The 20,701-nt window shown below is 37.4% G+C and overlaps 1 protein-coding gene across 1 annotated transcript in view; it reads left to right on the top strand.

The window, feature by feature from the left end:
- The window catches only part of NELL2 (neural EGFL like 2), a 150,013-nt gene that overhangs the window by 25,314 nt on the left and 103,998 nt on the right, over positions 1-20,701 (top strand). The window contains exons 4-9 of the mRNA XM_035334601.1: positions 10,790-10,963; positions 11,066-11,162; positions 15,501-15,573; positions 15,748-15,830; positions 16,909-17,037; positions 18,315-18,417. Of these exons, the coding sequence (XP_035190492.1) occupies positions 10,790-10,963; positions 11,066-11,162; positions 15,501-15,573; positions 15,748-15,830; positions 16,909-17,037; positions 18,315-18,417 (659 nt within the window). The remainder of the gene's footprint in view (positions 1-10,789; positions 10,964-11,065; positions 11,163-15,500; positions 15,574-15,747; positions 15,831-16,908; positions 17,038-18,314; positions 18,418-20,701) is intronic.

Below are 20,701 nucleotides of genomic sequence, written 5' to 3'. Positions count from 1 at the left end.
AGAATCATTCATCAGGTCAACTTTGGGTGAAGTAGATAAATAAAAAATCTACATGTGAATATTTCATCACTTTCTTTGGGAGAATATTACGTTATCTAGTGAAAAAGAAACTTGACTTTCTTTTAAAAAATGCTAGGCCTAATCTGACCCTACTGCAATCAGGGAAAACCTTTGCCTCCAGCAGAAGTAATGTTAGTCTCAATGAGAGCATGACCGAAAAGAACTTGTGGCTATTAAATCAGATGTTGAAAGAAAGCACTTATATGCTTTACATTAGATAACTGTTTCTTCAGTGACAGATTTCCACCTCAGATATTGCCCATTTCTGATGAGGGTCTTGTTCGTAACAGGGCTTTAATTTTTATACAACTTCTTGTGAGCTCTCTCTGTCACAACAGTCATTACATTACAATGTTGGAAGGAGAAGTAGCAACACAAAACTGCTACTCCACTCCACTGCACCAGCTTTAGCCTTGTGTAATTCCTCTGAAGTCAAAAAAAAGTTGTGCTGGTATTGAACTGTTGTGCTATGGGACAGTCATGCCTGGCTATATTCTTAATTTACAAGAGTCAGTGCTAGCCCTTGCTTTTCTGCCACGAGGGAATGGCGGTGTGAAGGGTTGGAGACAACAATAACTGATGGATATAATCAGTCATCACACAAGTAGGTTTTCTTATGTTTTATTTTGAACTGGTTTCATTACACCTAATAGTTCTATTTTCTAGGGTAAAAGAAAATCAAAATATTTGTTTCAAACTTGGAAAAAAGTCTGTTCATTTAATGTTCATTGGCTTGGGAAATATTTTACATGCTTTTGAAAACAGTAAAAACTCATCCTCTGTTTGCATGGATCTAGGCACTTCAGTGCACATATGCTAATTTACAGTAATTGAGGACAGATTACAGTTGCAAATTAAAGATACTTTTTAGATTTCATAATTTTCTTTAAAGTAACACACCTGAGATAATTTACCTGATTCAGACTGTATTGCCTAGTTTTCTGGGGGTTTTGGTTGCTTTTCGCTGGTTCCCTTTTGCAGAACATAAAAAATGAGTACTTCCACTAAGTTACAGTCACTCAGCTACTTAAGGCTTTGAGTCTCAAGAAGTCGATAGGATCATCCTCCTGAAGCTTTCCCTCTAACTTCAATGCTGGTCCCTGGGGTATCTGATAGATGCAGAAGTTCTCTATATAAATCTGAAGCTTGGGTGTTTGGGTGAGGCTGGACTGTTGCCACCACAAAAAGTAGTTTGCTAAAGGAGTTTATACAGATACAGTCATCTGGTTCTACTCTATTGTTTTATTTATTTATTATTATTATTTTTTCTTTTCCTAGTTGACTATCAAAGCTGTCTTCCTCCTTTTATTATTGTTATGCTCTCTCTAATATTTAATGCATTCAAATCTTTCTAAACTCGTCTCAGAGTGAAAGAATCTGAAACTTTATCTTAAATATTTGTTTTTAATTTGCTCACATTCTTCCTTAGAGATAACTTTTGTTTTGTTTTCTTTTGTTTTTCTTCCATTGTTCACAGCAAGCAAAGAGTTCTGTTGGTGGTATTTTTGGGTGCAACTCAGAAATGATAGTTTCAAGAGACTTTGTATGGTGTTAGTGAATCCAAATGTGGTGGTTTTACCTAGCTGGGCAGCTGAGATCCACCATAACCACTCTCTCACCCAAAGGGAAAGGGGGAGGAAATACAACGGCTCTTCCACGGGCCGCAGTGTAGAGATTTGCTCTATGTGGGACCCATGGGCTGCAGGGGGACAGCCTGCTCCACCAGGGGCCTCTCCACAGGCCGCAGGGGAACTGCTGCTGTGTGCCTGGAGCACCTCCTGCCCTCCTGCTGCACTGATCTTGGGCTGAAGGGCTGCTTCTCACTCCTTGCTCTCACAGCTGCTGTTGTGCAGCAGTATTTTTTTTTTTTTTTTTTTTTCCCTCCTTTCTTAAATCTGCTCTCCCAGAGGCACAAAAACATTGCTTATTGGCTCAGCTCAGGCCAACAGTGGGTCACTTTGGAGCTGGCTGAAACTGTCTTTTATCTAACACGCAGCAGCTTCTGGATTTGTCTTACAAAGGCCACCCCTGCAGCCCACCGCTCCCAAAACCTTGACATGTAAACCCAATATACCAAATTGCACATCTGTGGTTGTTCAGATGAGTTTCAGGCAGCTAAAGGCATATTTCTGGGCATGTTTGTGTATGGCATACATCTGAAAGATAGAAGTTACAAATGTTCACTTGACTTGAGAAGATCACCTTGAATACATAGAGTGCTCTGCTTAAATGGATTGTACTTAACAATAACAGGGTAAATATTTTGAATGCTGTTAATGAAGTGATGCCTGAAGTCTGAGTGGAAGTACTGTTAAACACTGATTGCTGTGTGCTTGCTCTCAGCCTTCAGTTTAAGCTCTATGAGCCTCCTCACTTCACTTCTGAATTTACCTCAGCTTCTTCTTAATGAAAGAATCAGCAGAGAGATAACTTTAATCTGTGACAGGGCTTTAATCTATTTTAGACCTCCCTATTCCATCGTATATTTTCATTTAATTGGCAACAGTGGAGCAATGTAATAAGGCTTTTTCCTCCCTTCATGGTTAGATGTCTTTACACAACTGATGTTATATCCAAATCTCTTGAGGTACTGCATATTAGGGCCCCTAAAGGATTAAATCATTGGATTGGAGTTTAACCATATTCCCTTCAGTTAATGTTTTTGTAACCTGAAACAAAGCACTGAAATCAGTAGAATATTGTGGACAGCCATTTCCTAAACTTAATTGTATTTCTCTACTATTTAATTCAATTTCTGCCTTACATAGCATTTATTTTCACAGCTATCAGTGTCTTGTGATTATCTGCCATCAGATGTGCTGTACTGTACAGTAGTGTTAGACCTCTTTCAGTATCCAGGAGAAAATTATCTGTGAAAATTTCTCTCTGTTATGGATTTACAAGGAGGTAGGTTGCCAGAGGTGAACTCCTGATACATGAATTTTGCTGCATCATTTGACCATTTTACTAGAATAGTTGTGGAACTGTATGTTCCCTGCTTTTGATGTACGAGTGTCTGTATTTCTGGATCACAGTATTAAGTCTCTTCTTTCTGACATCAAAAAAATTGCTGTAAACACACTACACTGAGTAAAACTTTCAATGTTTACCACTTAAACCAATGCTGTAGAGTTACATTGGTTTTGTTTGGTGGCATTTTGCCCTTCCCCATCAATAACTTGCAGAGTAGACATTAAGTAAGACATTAGGTAACATGAGATTCAGTTTCAAACTTTAAAGCTGTGTGTGGCTATTCCTTGAGCCAAAAAAAGTACTATTTTTTTTCTGCTTTTTGAAACTGCTCTGTGTTGACATACTAGTTTTTTTCTGGAAGCATGAAAGGTAATATTCTTTTTTTTTTTTTTTTTGGTAGTAAATCTTAGTTGGTGTTTCTTATTATTCTGATAATAATTATGAACCCTTTCAAATTTGTTAATAACAATAAATCTCTTTTGAATTCAATTCTGCTAGTGATGTAAAACTCTTCTAGTGTCAGTCTTCTTTTCTTTTGATGAAGTTTTCATGTTTCATCAAAGGTGTCAGAAGAAGGTATTTCTTTTGTTCATTCTATATTATAGTGCTCAAGAAGATTCTGAGAGATAAGCGATTCCTTATGTAGCTAGTGAGAGTTTGGCCAGACTCTTTTCACTACCTGGGAAGAGAGTTTGGGAGATTAACTTCTTTCCTTGAGTGGATGGTTGGATGGAAATATCTGTAAAGCAGTAGTTTTGTGTTATACTCAGTTTTAATTTCTGCCCAAAATTAGGAATGTCCTATTTCTTTAAGTGTTGTTTGCAGGGGATGTTATTGAACTGATTGATGCCTTGTCACTATTATCTTTTTTTTTTTTTTTTTCTTCAGTACAGCTTATACTTTCTGTCAGGAAAAAAAAAAAAATAGAAAAAGGAAAAAGTAGTGATTAGGTAGTGAATTCTTCTAAGTAGTGAATGCACCCACCTTAAAACACACCTTCCTGTAACTTTTATCACATCAAGTGAGGTCAGCCTGTCTGCAGATGTCAATCATTACAGTGCCAACAAATCCAGTCTGATTTGGTGAGAACTTGTTACAAACTGCTCATATGAGCCTGGATCCTGTAGTTTGAATTCAGATTAGTGACAGATCTACTTGAATAAGAGACAAAAGATTTGTCTCTGCCTATGACACTGAAAACACCACTGAAACAGTTGAAATGTGAGTTTTGACAGGTATCATCATTCTGCTGCTGTTGCTTGAAAGAGTTTATATTAACAAATAAATAACAAAGAAATCTGTATTCTGACAGCGTAGGAAAGGGGAGGAGTTAGGTTGAAACTGGCTTTTGCTTTTATTAGTATCTAACGGAAAGTTGTTTATTTTTTTTTGGTCTTCTTGCTGTCCATGGAGAAAAAGAGTGACAGGGATGGTTTGTTCCATTTTGATCTGAGAAAGTTTCTTCCCCCCTTGGTGTCTGGTAGGAAAGGGAGCTTCAGAAAGGCAAGGTTAATGTTAAAGGGACTGTGATAGTGAGAACAGAATGGGAAGTAATATATTGGTAAGTGGGGTAATCGAGGTAGATGGAAGGAACGAGAGAAATTGCTGAAAGCCAAGAATTCTGTTTAAAAAAGTAGTTCCTATTTTGGCATTTGCTTTGATTCATATTCACAGCTCAAACTGTGACAGCACAGACAATGTGCTGTAACACCAGCTCTTAATTTTTGCAATTCCAAGCCAGTAGTTCCTGGTAGAACAGCTCCTCTCAGCTCTCCTTTGGGGAGCTCGGTGTGACCTCAAGCCCCTGCTTCTAGCTTCTGCTTAGTTCTGCAAGTGCTGCAGGGACCCACCCGAGGAGCATTGACTTGTCATTGGCATTAGAGTGTCTGTGATATTTTGCCCCTGTGATGAATTCTTGGATCATAGCACTAATCTGAGCAGAAGCTATACAGGCCTTTTAAGTGGTGAAGGCAAGGTTTTGTTTCCCTTCTTTAGGGGCATAGTGAGTTTGACATTTGGGAGTGGGCGGAAATACCTCTCAGATGAGAGACAAGTTCTTACTTTCAAAGCTAGCAAAGGTTTCCATATCACAGCAGCCCCACTGAAGTCGGATAACGGGCTGCAGTGTGCTGATAGAAATAAGATCTCATTGACAAGTATTTGGGTAGGTGAAGGCACTGAGGCAGCAGGGGTGAAAAAGGCTTGAGCAGCCTCACCTGCATTTATTTCCCAGCCTTCTCCTCCTTCACATCATGACACTGAAACTCACTCTTCTAACTGCTACCTTGTGCTGTGACTTCTTTCTGTCCAGAGAAGTGCTGTCAGTAACCAGTAGTGTTTTTGCAGATGAGAGTGCATGAATGCTGTCTCTGACCTTCCAGTCTTTGGTCTCCTGGCTGCTTTCACATGTAGCCTCCCAATGTTGAGGGTGTTCCTCAACGCACGTCCCAGGATGGGGCTCGGTCTCCCCTACATTTGAGGAATGCATCTCCCTGCTACCCTCTATAGCTGTCCAGCACAGCGATGTAGTACCCAGGACCTATGCCCCCAGGGCATGGGGTTGTTATGACTCTAGTGCAGCACCCAGCACTGTCTGCTGGAGCACAGGCCTGATGCTGTCCATTCTGCGTAACTGTTGGCATCCTACTTGGCATACTTTTGTCTTCTGTAATTATCACCTTTAGAGACAGTGCCAGGGCATGGTTTGTGGAATAGTATTGGCCAGGAACTGGCCCATGTGACAAAATAGAAACAAAATAAAACAAAACAAAACAACAAAAAAACACTATTTCAAGCAAAAAATAGGAGAGTGCCCATATGGCTGCATGTTGTGTTAGAGCACCACTGTTAATATTTGTCTTCAGGGCCAGGGAACAGGCTTTGCTGGTTCTATTAGTATAGATGTAGGGCTTGAGGTCAATTTACTAAGGTTAGGTTGTTGTACCTGACTTATTCCTTTTGGCTGATGAATGGAATGAAATAGCCTTACCAGGTCAATCAGGGAACTGGTTTTACTGTCCAGCTGTTTGTGTGCTCCATTTGGATATGGGAAATAACCTCTTCTGATCTGGGCCTGTCTTCACTTGGGATCTCTGCTTTCAAATATGTAATAACTGTAGCATTGTAGAACATTTCAGGAATTTTTCCAGAGAGCCTGATATTAGCTCTCTCTTGTAACAAGGATTTAATCCTGGACCCCACAATCTTTTCTGCTAAAACATTTGTAACAAAATATTTGGTTTTAATGGATCAATTTTTTTGAATAAAAATATCTGATAACAGAAAATTCTTGTCCAGCTGTCAGAATGTATTCAGCAAATGAAAGGTACAGAAACTACATTGGTGTCTTTCCTGTTTGCTGTGCATTTGCATTAAGTGCTGCAAAATTATCCAGAAAAAGTGAAGACCAGTTTTTTACTTATTGTTCTTTGGCTAAATTGCCAGTTTTGCCAGTTTTGCCTCATGACTAGGTAGAGCACTAGATAGCAATAAGGGCAAAAGCAGTAAGGCCAAACGGTAATATAAGTGAGAGATGGGGAGTATGTTTTACAGCTTTAGTGTGGGTGCCATTTTGTATTTACAGTTCATCTGAGGATATTTTGGTGCAATATTGTTCTAAAGGATGCATCAAGCAGTAAAAAGTCCTAGTTAATATTTCAGAGCACTTGAAAGTATTAATTTCTAACTAGAAAAATGTGTCGCATGCTCCTAAATGCCCAGTTACCACACCATGGAAAATAGCAAGCATTACATTGCTGAATGTGGTGGCTGTTCATGGATTGCTTTTATAGCTTCATAATCTACACTCAGTAGAATTACTTAATGCTGTTGTAACCATAGTTTGCAATGGATTGGATCTACTGAGTAGGATTTTTTGTTTGTTTGTTTATGTAATTATATATAACTGACGAGCCAGAACCTTTGTATCAAAGATCTTGAAATAATTATTTTCATAATTAATGGAAATAAGGATTTTATTTTTATGCACATATTCCTCTTTAATTTTTATTATTTTCCTTTTTTTCTTAGTGTAAATCAAAAAGCCATGAAAGATTGTTTTAACACTATACCTGTAACTGTGAGTATAAAAAGTTGTACAAAAGGAAACATAACAAAAAATATACAAACAAAAAACAAAAACCCACAACAAAATACCCTGTAATACCTGTAATAAATTCATAAACAACAGACATGATAGCCTTTAGCTTCTAAAATATTTGTCTACACTCTCTGATCTGAAGTTGATTTTTATTAGTTGCCTAGAGTAAGAGTGGGCAGCTGCAGCGTGCACATGTGTGAGCCAGGATGCCAAATGAGGGAGTGAGCCATCAAAGACCTGGAGCTACCAACATTGCCCATCAGCTGGAAGGGCCATTCCTCCCTCTTCTCAAGGACTGCTACTATGCACACCATACACCCTGTTGTTCCATCTCCTAAATCTCAAGATTTTGGCTGCACAGCCTGACTTGTACTTCCTCAGTCTCCCCTGGTGCTGCTGGTCCACAGTTTGAAGAGTACAACCCATGCAGGCTCGTGCAGACCCCGTGCCCTGCACTGGGATGGACTGGCGCATCTCTGTGCTCAAGTGGTTCTGCTCATGAGCTTTGGTGTTGGGATCTGTACACAGCAGTTACGACAGATCAGTGAGGGGCAGCCAAGAAAGCATCACTGTTTTCTTTCTCAGCTTTCTCTGGAGTATTTGACACAAATTTCTTCCTCTTATGTAAATAGGTTCAACCTTAGTTGGTACATAAGGGATTGCTGTCTGGCAGGTTTCCACACAGACTGGCTGGTCTTACTGTGTTCCTGGCTGGTGCCTTTGAAATGATTGTGCATTCACAGAGTGATGTGCAGAGTTGTAACAACCTTTTTCAGGTTAGCATTTTCTTCTATGTATGTCAAACATAGTAACCCTAAGCACGTATCATCCCCCTGCTAAATTAAATCCATTTGACCTGAAGTGTGTGTGGCTTTGCGGGGGTTAACATCAAATAGGCTGGTATTGATTAAACAACCACAGAGATCATGGGCATTAGTGAAGGGAGAAGCAGGTTCTCCTGCTGTATGGTGTTTATCACTGTGGTTTATTTTTTAACTCAAAGAGCTGTTTGCCTTTCCCAACATGAAAGGACACCTTGAAGTTGTTGGGAGAAGCAGAAGCGACATTAGTATGGTGAAGTTTTTGGCTGATGCTCTGCCTGAGATAAATGGGCTGGGCTGGGCTGGGCTGGTGTAGGCAAGGAACCAGTGATTCAGCTGATGGGGTTCCCCTGAATCTTTTCCATAATGAGGTTCTTAGGAAAAGCCCGCAGTATAATGCAGTTATTGTTTCCTTCGGGAGTAAGTCCTTTAGGAAACAAAGCTGTGTTCTATCCCATGAAGTCTGCTAAATGGAGCCAGATATACTTAAGACCCAGCAGTTAAACAAGTACAGAAAAATGGAATATCAAGCACAGATTTTTGCAAAATAAATAAATAAATAAAATAGTGAAGTGAAAATTATTAACATTCAGTTCCCTGTGTTTCTGTGTCATGGTGTTAGTTCAAGCTGAAGGGAATATTGTTTTGGCTGTCATTGCATTTGCTTTTCTAATTGTGTTTTCCTGCTGCTTCTACAGATTATTAGTAACCATAAATTATAAGTCTCCTAATGGCTATTATTTTCTTTTTCATTTTGATGCACATTTTATCTAACAATCATCAAGCCTTCATAAGGTAGAGGAATTTGTTACAGTTTACCAAATTGAAGAACAAAGCAGATTGCCTGTGGATCTCAAAACAGTGAGCTGATCACGGAATTTTTGCACAGCTTGTATAGGAAGTTTTCCTTGCTGTTGCAGTAGCACAGGAGGTCAACATCATCTCTCAGCAATTCTTTCTCAGTTCCTGAAATTTTACAGCAATGTCTGTCTTATTGGAAAATCCATGTTTCCTTCTCAGGGATCTCATCATCTTGCCTGTGTAAGGGGCAACACAAATGTTGATTTTATACCTTTTGTACAGAGTGCATCTCTGCTTTGTTTCTTTTCTGCCTGCATCTCTGTGTGTTCGGATCACTTAGCCATTGACTTAGAAGAGAGTATGAGTTAGCTCTTGGCTGTACCAGGAGATAATGTTTCAACATGTTTATGCCTTTTTTGTTTCCAAATTATATCTCCAACTGGGTGGAGACATTTAAAATTGTCTGGAGGAGTCCAGTTCCATAATGTTCTCTTTCTTTGTTAAGTTGAGATTGACCTTATTGTTATCCTTGAAGCTTGAGTCATGAAGGAGGTTATTAAGTTGACTGGTGCCCAGACACTATTGCCCAATTTTTTCCATCCAGACTTTCAATTAGTTTATATTTCTTGTCTATCTATCTATCTATCTATATATATATATATATTTGGGGGGGGGGGGCATGAGGTAAATGTTTGCAGATTATAAAATTTACTGCTGACATTAGTTAACTGCTATGTTAATACTGGGGGAGAAGTTAAAATTTCCCTTTGCCAGTTTTGTGAAAGAATAATTGTTTTTGTGTTGTTGCTAGGCATATTTCACTGGGAAACATCCTGAAGGAAGGAGAGATGTGCAGTGAGCCCAACCTCCTGCTAGGGATGATGATTATTTGGTCTCTTCATATCCTCTTTTGAAACCTAAAATCATCTCATCTGTTCTTTAATATAGATGGCCAGTTAAAAGAAACTACGCTGTAATCCATGTGCACACACAGATTAACAAACCATTGCCGTGCTGTCTGCAGATGTAGCAGCAAAAGTATGCAAAAATGAATTGCCCATTCTCTTAGTTTTACTGAATCTTACTACATATGGTTATTTTCGTTACTCTTTAGCTATTGGTTGCATATACATATTAGAGAATCTCCATTTCTGTTTTTCTTTTTTCCTCTTGTTTTAAAAGTACGTTAGGGGAGGACTGTAAAATGAGAAAGTTCGTATTTAGAAGAGAAATGATTTGTCAAACTTCTTCCCAGAAGAGGTCCAATATATAAGAAATAGGCCTAACTACATAGAGAGTTTGCTTATGTAGTACTCTTTAAATAGATCTGCAGCAGTCTCAGCAGCAAAGGAAGTGTTCACAATCTGCAAATCTGGCATATGAGACACTTTGGGGAAATGCAATGATGTTTTTTTTTCACTCTGTGCATACATTTGCTTACATACATATGCATACATACATAATACAAATACATATTTTACAATGTCTGTGCACATATCAATTTTTAAGAATTAGCACTTCTTGACTCTGAATTTCTTTTGAGAAATTTCATTATGAAGAATGAAGAGATGTTAACAATGTATCCAAAAGCAAACAAAGCAGTGTCCTGTCTCAGTTCTTGCTTACTTCTCTGGTTGGTAGTGGCTAATAATGTCCTAACACAGAACTTGGTGTTGTTTTTTGTGTATTCATGTCTTCAGGGTATCCTTACCGTGCTTTCAGGATATAATGCAGTTATTCAGAATAGGATAATTATATTTCCAATCAGGTCATGCTATGTAAAGTGGCATTGCTAGAAGAAAAAATATTTAGCTTGGCATCTTTTTACTTACATGAAAGACGGAACCTGCTATTATGTATTATTGAGAAGGAGGATTTGGTGCGAACCCATAAAATGTCTCCTTTCATCTTTCTATTTCTACTCTGTCTTTCTCCCTCTTTTAAATATTTTATGCATGATAATGAGAAGTTATATGATGTAAAATGTTGTGCTGCTAAGAATGGTTCTTGACACGATGATGCATTTATGGTATAGGTACCTGGAACTGGAAAGTAGTGGTCATCGAAATGAAATCAGGTTGCATTATCGCTCAGGCAGTCATCGCTCCCACACGGAAGTATTCCCGTACATCCTGGCAGATGATAAGTGGCACAGGCTTTCCTTAGCAATCAGTGCTTCTCACTTGATCTTACATGTGGACTGCAATAAGTAAGTAAAGAGTGTTGTTTTGTAAGTGGTCACTTCTGGAACATTGTAGCTTTTAGTAAATGAAATGATAACAACCTGGGACATATTTTTTTTTCCTTTCAGAATTTATGAAAGAGTTGTGGAGAAGCCCTTCATGGACTTACCTTTGGGTACAACATTTTGGCTAGGACAGCGGAATAATGCACATGGTTATTTTAAGGTATGTATTCTCTGAAAGGAAAAAGAGACCTTACATAAAAATGGATGCAGTTTCCACTTCCTTGAAGCAGATAAAATAGTGTAAATACTCTGCGATACGAATAGTATTTCAGGTGAGACTTGTGATCCAGTTCAGTTGAGGTTAATTGACTTACTGGCATACAGGCGTGCAGGTGGGATATGACAGTATGTTTGCCATGCTACTTCTCTAGAAGGGCTTGAGTGGTACACAAAAAGGTATATCTTGCAGACCAGAGATGAGAAGGAGTTTTACTTGTGGGTGGTTAACTGCTAGAAAGACTCAGCAGAAATAAAGCTGCATTGATCAAATTGTCATCAGGTTTATCAGTTTGTTAGAGTAGGTTAAAACAAGTTTCTGTACAGTATGAATTCATACCGTGCCCAGTTCTGGGCTGCCCAGTACAAGAGAGACATGGAGCTACTGGAGAGAGTCCAGTGAAGGGCCAGAAAGACAATGAAGAGACTGGAGCATCTCTTCTGTGAAGAGAGGCTGAGAGAGCTGGGATTGTTCAGCCTGGAGAAGAGGAGGCTTAGGGAGGGACCTCATCAAAGTGTAAAAACATCTGATGGTTGGAGGGAGGAGATGAAGATGAAGGATCCAGACACTTCTCAGTAGTGCCCAATGACAGGCCAAGAAGCAATGAAAAAAAAATTGAAAAACCTGAAATTCCATCTGAACGTAAGAAAACACTTTTAACATGAAGGTGGTAAGAGTGAGTCCACGATGGAGATTTTCAAAAGCTGCTTGCACGTGTTCCTGGGCAACCTGCTACAGGTGGCCCTGCATGAGCAGGAGTGTTCGATTAGGTTATCTCAAGAAGTTCCTCCTGACCTCAGCCATTCTGTGGTTCTGCAGTCTTAACACAGTTTTTAGTGCCATGGTGTGTTGTGAAACAGTTTAAGACAGTGAAAGGTAAATGGCCAAGAGAAATGGAATTCCAGGAAATAGATATGTTATTGTCTGTTTCATAACTAAAGGTGTATTTTTATCAGAGAACACTAAAGTCTAGGGAACTCCAATCTCTTTATGATTTAGGTTTCGCCACAACATACTCTAGGTTCAGAAATAAGTGAGATGATAATCATTAATGAAGAGAACGCCTTTTCCCTCAGAGGAAAAATACTTGATCATATTTTTTTTGCTTACTCTTTCTCCATTTTACATATATATACACATATTAATATATATGTATATATCAAGCACCTGGTGTATAGCAAGATTGAAGAAGTGAATGCTGTGTTCCCACTGGAGTGTAAATTTTGATTCCATTGTGTCCATGAGGTAGCATTCATTGGTCACAGGCACTTTCTGTCATTTGGCCTTAGTCCTCTCGGAAACTGCTTTAGCAAATGATGGCATCCCTGTGGAATACAGCAGTCCCATTTCCCTCCCTGTGGGCATCTTTTTACTTGAGCTGCAAATTGGAATTGATAATGTTGGTCACAAACCTAATCACTTTGTTAAATATGGCCTGCTAATTTTTTTTTTTTTTTTTTTTTTTTTTTTTTTTTTTCCAACAAAAAACATAAAACACTGACTACTGTTGTCACAGCAAGTTCTAGTTTCATGCTAAAATCAGTTTTTAGGTGTTGTAATACCATTTGCTGTACTTAAATGCTAAACTATGCCTTTGTTTAGTGTAAGATATGGAGATCTGGTGGGGCACTCATGTTTGAAAACTGAAGCATGACTTTGTTTTTATTTTTCTATTCAATATGTGTTTCTTTTTCTTCCAAAAGACAAGAGAATACCTGCTAAACATGCAGCAAGATTGTATTTCTGGTTAAAAAAATCAGCAACAGTTGAATACAAGAATAAAATCATAAAATATTAACACATTGCCTAAACTGATCTCAGACACACTTCATTTGTTCTATGTATTTATTATTAATATATATATAGAAATATTCATTTTGTTTATTTGTACCTTCTCACTTCTTGACTTGATAATATTTTTTGACAATTCGTTGTGACCATGAAGAAGCTCATTTGGTGTTGAAAAATAAATACTCAGAGGACTGTATTTTTTGTTTGTTCATTTGTTACTTTTCAAGAAGGCTAAAATGGACCGAAATATAAGGAAAAATTTGTCTCATTTACAAAGACAAACGAGTTTGGCAGAAATACAGATAGTTGTTAAAAGAACATTGATTTAGCCAAAAATATACTTTGTGAAGTAATTTCTCCAGCACAATAGCGTACAAATGGCTGAACTGCATCTGCAAATGTGACGTTGTACAGAAGACACATCAATCTAGAGGATGAGTACTTTCAGTGATTCTTAGTGTTTTGGAGAGCCTATGTTTTTAGATACTGTGTGTGACAACTTCCACTCATCTGATTTTCTGACATCCACTTGTTTAGTTGTTTCTGAAAATCAGGGTGCTTGAGTGGATCTTAAATGAGTTGTCCAGAAGGATCAAAGTACCCAAAATCATTAGCCACTCATTGAAATGATTTTCTTTGCCTATATCTGATTTTGGACCTAATACTGCTCCACTGAAACAATGTGTCTGTAGGCATACTCACACTGGGGTATATTTTTACCCATTTAATTTTAATGTCTTAAGTCTGAGAGTGCAATTCTGGCCATCTAATTTCTGGTGTTGTTTAAAGTCTCTGACACCTAATATCTAGAATTACTTTATTTTGAACCAGTAATTTATTTTGGAGCCTGTGAATAGTCTCTCACATACAGCCAGGAACTCCTGATTTGGCAGCCCAGGCAGGTGAGGTGTCACAGCTCCTGGTTGTTACACTGGGAAGATGAGAATTAACCTGAGTTCCTGTCAAGTGGCAGAGTCCAGCTCACAGCACAGCTGATGTGTAGTGAGTAGTTGGAGGGGCTTTACTGTTGATTAATATCTAAGTGATTTGAATACTTGCCCATGTGTTCAGTGAAAGATATGTTTTAAGCTCTTTACAACCTGAAAGGGTTGGACCCTGCAATTATTCCTTTTCATGAAAATGCTGTAACTTGGGTTGACGTGAATTTGAACTTGATGATGCTGAGGAAGGAAGGGAGGAGAATTGAATATTGTGAGCTTTTCAATGTTCTCTTCAAAGAGGTCTTTGCTCCTGACTTCCAGAATACTTGCTGAGGGAGGTCCTGACATGGAGTCCTGTCTCAAGCATACCCACCTATTTTTCAACTATTAACTAATCACTGCAGGTCTTTGCATAGGATGGGGGAGCATCCAGTTGTCATAGATGGTAGCTTTGTTGTTAAGGGAGAAGGGTAGTCATGGCACTTACCTTCTCAGTTACTCTTCAGTGACACCTGCTCTTCTCCATAGGTCACTTAGATTTCTAAAGCACCCTGATTCACTCACTTGAGGTCAAAATTCTCTTGCTTGGACTTTGCGACATCTGTAGTGAATGCCCTGTGTACACAGAGGAAATGTGGCCTTTTGCATTTAGTTTGCATTGCATTCTTTGTGTCTTGAAACATTCACTTCATAAACATGCTGAAGCATGTTGGAATTATTTTGCTTTTACTTCTAAGAGGGAATTTAGGACATGCAGGGAGGGAATCATAGATGAAAGGGACATCTGGAGCGTATATGATAAGGTGGCTATTTGGCCTTTGCTTTTGGAAAGCAGCAAAGTGGCTGTTAATTATATCTTAATAACTAAGGATGCATGTAAATTCTGCCTGTAAGCATGTGATTTCTTCTGGGTGAAATGGGTCCTTTCCAGATGGCATATTTGAATTTCATGCTAAGCTTCCCGTTCTCCCAAATTCTTTGCCAATATGTTACTCTGCAGCTATGTAGCAGATATGTAGATTCTTGGCACTCTGCATGTTCATGAAAACATTCACACCAAAATCATAAAAGGTTTGCATGAATGTGTTTTTCCTGACTCAAATTTCTTTAATCTGCATTTCTTTTTGACAGTCATAGCTTAGTGAAAAATTTGAGTTTTATTTAAGAGAGTTTCAAAATAACCGAAAGTGCAACTGTTTTTCAAATTTCTTTTAAAGGTCATTTTCAAGCTTTTCTGCAATGGCTAACTAAAAATAACAATGAATTCAAAACAACCAAACTCTTGCCACATAATTGCATCTTGACATTTAATATTATGTCTTTAAAAACGATTCACTATGCCTGTACATGTACATCTATCTATTTTGCTTTCTCTTTATTCTTCTATCACTGCATTGGGTCCAGAAAAGAAGCTATGTATTCATAAATATTGTTTTTATCAGGCACTTTTTCTGCGTGGGCTCTAATGTTTTACATGGTAAATGGAAAACATAAGTTTGACAGGTAAAAATAATACATCCTTTCGCTTTTTCTCTCCACTTACACATAGGGCATAATGCAAGATGTGCAATTACTTGTCATGCCTCAAGGATTTATTTCTCAATGCCCAGATCTTAATCGCAGTAAGTCTCTTAATTCTTATACCATAAAATGAAAGGTGTGCTTTGTACCTACTTTCTGTCCTACAAGCTTTCTTAAATCCTTGAGTTTCAGTGTATTGGTTTTCAACTTTGATGTGATCAAACCAATTGTAAATGAATGGTTTTGTTACTAGTATACGTATCTTGTTATTCTAGCATGCCCAACTTGTAATGACTTCCACGGACTTGTGCAGAAAATTATGGAACTGCAAGACATTTTAGCCAAAACATCAGCAAAGGTAATATTTACTAAAAGGCACGGCATGGGAGAACTGAGGACTCTAAGGCTATAATTGCTGTTTTTCTTTTTTTCTTTTTTTTTAGATTATTTGTGCATCTGTGTGGATGTGTACATGCCTGTGTACAGAACATCCATGCATATTATGTTTATATCTGTTTGCATTTATATATCTGTCCCTACTATCTATGCATACAAATTCACAGTTCAGAGAGCTTTCTTGGTTTTTAATATTTTTATAGAATAATATATTGTAATAGTAAACAGAATCCAAATCCCTGAACAAGGAAAGGACTCATACATATTCAGGCTCTATCTATCAGGCTAACAAGTCAATAAAACTGGTCTGAAATAGGTTACTGTGTTTATATTGCTTATTGCAGCAAGATTTATTGGTTCAAGACTTTTCTAAACCTGAGCTGACAGAGTGCTCAGACAAAATCTTTGCAAAATAGGGAAAGGAGAACCCTAAGCAGTATTGTCTTCTTGATATTATTTATATATATATATATTTTACAGAAGATAACACTAAAAACATTCACATCTTCCAGTGAACATAGACTAGTCTTCTGATTTTAGATGTCAGGTCTTTAGATGTGTGCAGGAATGCTGTTACCTGGCTAATTTGATACACAAATGATAAAAATGAGTTAGTTGAAGTGGAGAAACAATTACTAATGTTGGTTTTGAGCTTTACATCAAGTCCGACCTCTTTACTCAGATTCGGGTCTTTTGCGCATAGCTTAGTATCTGTAGATGTATGTAGAGCAAGATTCTTGGTCACTTCACGCATATAAAGATCAGGGGCCACACTCATCTATTCACTTTCTGTCATGACCTATTCACTTTGTCATGATGCCTCTGATGTTATAATCAAAAGATGGAACACATTGTTTCTTGCTTCTTAATTTCCATCTCTGAATGACTGGTGGTTTAATCATTTTGTTTTTGACAATAGTCATTATCTTTGAATGAATTTTCATGCATGCTTGACAGTAAGGGGGACAGTTTCAATCATGTTTATGCTAACATAGTGATCGCTTGTGAATTTCAAACTTTTTTGTGAACTGTAAATACAGTTGTCCCAAGCTGAACAGAGGATGAACAAGTTGGATCAATGCTACTGTGAAAGGACCTGCACAATAAAAGGCATGACGTACAGAGAGTTTGAATCCTGGACAGATGGTTGTAAGAACTGCACTTGCATGGTATGACTACAGTTTGAACAGAGACCCAGGAACCCTGGTGTTTCCTATGATTGTGGGTTTACTGGGGCAAAATAGTAAGGGATGTTTATAAATGTGTGCTAAGTAGTAGCAACAAAATGAGAGAAAAAAAAAAAAAGTTCTAAATAGAAGGGATAGTATTAATAAATTTATTTTCCTAATATTGCAGCAGTGGTAGCATGTGTAGCTCTCCTGGATTTCATGCCAGTATAGGCAGATGCTATGCAATACACTTAGCTATCACATTATTTCCCTGCACTGAGTTGCAAACAGTTTCTCTGGATAATTAATTACCTGTTTTTATCACTACAAACACAGCCTTTTTCTTAGCAAATGATTTAATAGATCCCTTGTGTCTGATTCCCTTTAGTTGTCTTTGGTTACATCTCCAAAAGCAATAAAGAGTAAAATGTCAGGGTCATATGCATGCTCTATTATATCACAAACAAAAAAGAATTTAAATGGATGGAGGATTCCCAAAGGTATCAGAACTCCAAAATAATGCAAGTATCCTTTCAAGCACCAAATCATTGCATCTTTGTTATTGTCCAGTCATTTAAAACTCATTAATTCAATTTGGACTCATTAAATGCCTAATCCAAAGGCCATTAGTAACTGATGGAAAGGCTGTCCTTTCTGCACCTTAGATTGATTTGCTGCTGTCTATAATTGCTAAATGGTTCTACTTAAGCTTAATATTACTTTGATCTTTATATTTCTGGAGTGATATTAATTTTGTTTTTAAGATTTTGTGGTTGAAGAAAAGAAGGTTTAGTCCATACTATCAGACCTGGCTGATAGTTATCTAAAATGCTTTGAATTTAGTGTTACATGCATTACATATTTTTGTTTCAGTTTTTTCTTGCAGCTATAGTATTATTACCTTTTAGAAATGTATTGTCTCTCATATAAAAATCAAAAGGTAGAGTATTGTTCTGTGAGGTCATTATTTTACACTATTATGTCAATTTGCTGCTGATTGGCGGAATGTTTTACCTCTAAATAGATTTGCCTCTAAAAAAAGTCTTTGATCATTGCCATCTCAAAGAATACATCATATATGTCTAAATGTCTATGCATGATAATCGGAAGGTATAGTTTCTGTTCTTGTAGTTATTAAAAGAACCACGGTAAAATGGCTTTTTGGGTACTGACAGAGAGTTCATTGCATTTAAAAATAGATTTTAAGTTCTTGTGTATGAGAACATCTCTGTTCTTGCTAAATATAACTACCAGTTAAGCACTTTTTATTCTTCTAGAATGGTACTGTGCAGTGTGAAGCTTTGATTTGCCCCCTCTCTGATTGCCCAATTAATTCTGCCCTGGCATATGTGGATGGAAAGTGCTGCAAAGAATGTCAATGTAAGTTTTACTCTGGGGTTCCTTTAATGAATATTATGAAATCTGGAAAGAAAATGAACTTTTCTGTAAACATGTTGTTGAAATAACTGGTCAGGGAATGAAATATTTGGGTAGAGGAATTTAGACTTCCCTGAAATATTTTGGGAAACTGATAACCATAAATTTTTCATTCTTCAGTTGTGACTATTTTATTTTAGTTATGCCATTTTTTTTTCTGAAAACACAGATATTTCTTATAAATGTTTTTTAAAAAAATCTGAAAACTTTCTGCAGACTTCCTATAGTTTTTTTAGACCAAACTGCTAGAAATTAAAGAATTGCCTCACATTTGTTTAGACCAGTGTTTCTAACACTATCTCAAGAAGACTGTACTTTCAACTGTATGTTGTAGTACCAGAAATGGAGATTCAGAGTTACGATTCTTCTTCTTTAATTAAGGGAAGAGAAATCTTGCACTAGACTCCAGAGACCAGAAAAAAAAAAAAAACAGTCACCTAGCAAGGTTCTTTTACAAAAGGTCAGACAGAATTATACAGGAAACTGGATACAGGTAATTTAATATTGTCATTTAATACAGGTGATTAGCTTTTGGTTTTATAGCATTTTGGCTTTGTTGCAAATAGGGTTAAAGAGGTGGAATTTTGGGTTAATCAGTATCTAGATGCATTGTATATAACATTTCACATTGATTATGGATGTGCATCAAATATGCGATGGCTGTGGTGGAATCTATTCTTGAAATTAAGCAGAATATGCATCCATTTCTTTATTAGATAAATGTTGAGATTTTTCCGTGTAGTTTCATAACTTTTCTGCTGTATAAAGCGTCTTAGAGAGTATAAAGGTAAATGTAACTGCTTGAAATGCCATGTTTTATGATAAAATTCAGGAAGATGTTTTGTAATCCACTGATTTTGCTGCCATAGGAGTTTATTAATATTTGTGTTAGACGTTACACAAACGATCCCATTTTATGAAACCTTATTAAGTTACTCAAGTAGATTAATTCCAACTGAGGAGAAATGAGAATTCAAATACTTTTTTTTTTTTTTTTTTTTTTTTTTAGTTAACCACACAACATTTCCGTGCATATTAGTTGGCTCAGGGAATTGGTAATTCAGGGATAAGAGATGAGTGGAGTTCAAACCTCTGTTTGAATCTTTGACCATGCTGGCAGAGTTTGAAAACCTGATCTTCTGAAGTATGTTTTTGTAATGCACTGCTTGTAAATTTAGTTGGGAATTCTCCATCCAAATGTTAACAGGGAAGCACTCACATCTCAAGAGTTCCTATGAATTTGTTATTTTTATTGGGAGTCTTTGCGAAGGTCGAGAAATGTGAATGGGCAAGTTGACACTGAACTTGTCATACAGCATTAATGCGTCTGCTTACAGTTAAGGTACAGCTCTGGTACAGCACACTGTGAAGTTTACACTGGTATTGCCTTTTTGATGTTCTTATTTTTATCAAAACTTTTTAGCTTCCAGTGCTATTAATCTGATGCCAGTACGTAATTGATAATGAACACACCACATATAGCTCTTGATAAGCTTCAAAAAAAAAAAAATTACAAACTTATTTTGAAAACTTGTCTATTTTGTCTATTTTCATCTATTTCTAAACTGTTTTCGCCTAGTTCATTTAAAGTGCCTTAAAAACAAAACAAAACAACAACAACAACAAAAACACAACCAACCAAAACCAAAACAAACTAATTGAAAAATAAACAAACAAAAAGAAATCAAAACCCCACAATATTTTAAGTGGACAGTTCCTGGGAACCAAAGGACTGAGGGAGTAGACTGAAGTCCCATTGACAAGATAGCTAAATTCCATTGAAAGTGTGAAGAGTGGAAGCTAGATGCAGTGGTGGCTGTAGGACCTTCATTTATTCTCCAGGCCAGTTTGGTGGAAATGTCAAGTACTCACTGAGTTAGAGGTGTTTCAGCTATATCCTGCCCTCTTGGTGTCTTCAGTTCAAGGTCTGAGCTGATCGTGGTCAGTGGGCTCAGTGACCACAACTCTTGCTCAAGGGTTCAAAGTTGAGTTCTGCCATTTATGTAGTTTCTGAAAATAACTTTTTTGTTCTCTTGTTCTCAATTCTTAGAACTGTATCACGGGATCTAGCATCTGCTTAGGTGATGGCATCTGACCAAACACAGATGGGTTATAATTGGGAGAGCAGCTAATTAGGGTTTGTTGTGTAACTGTCCCTACTATTGGACAATCAATCATAAATTCTGAGAAAAACTGAGGCCTGTACCCATGTCTTTCACTGAGTTTT

The sequence above is a fragment of the Oxyura jamaicensis genome, chromosome 1, assembly GCF_011077185.1.
Source record: "Oxyura jamaicensis isolate SHBP4307 breed ruddy duck chromosome 1, BPBGC_Ojam_1.0, whole genome shotgun sequence".
NCBI classification, from domain to species: Eukaryota; Metazoa; Chordata; class Aves; order Anseriformes; family Anatidae; genus Oxyura; species Oxyura jamaicensis.
This window is presented reverse-complemented; position numbering and strand designations above follow the sequence as displayed.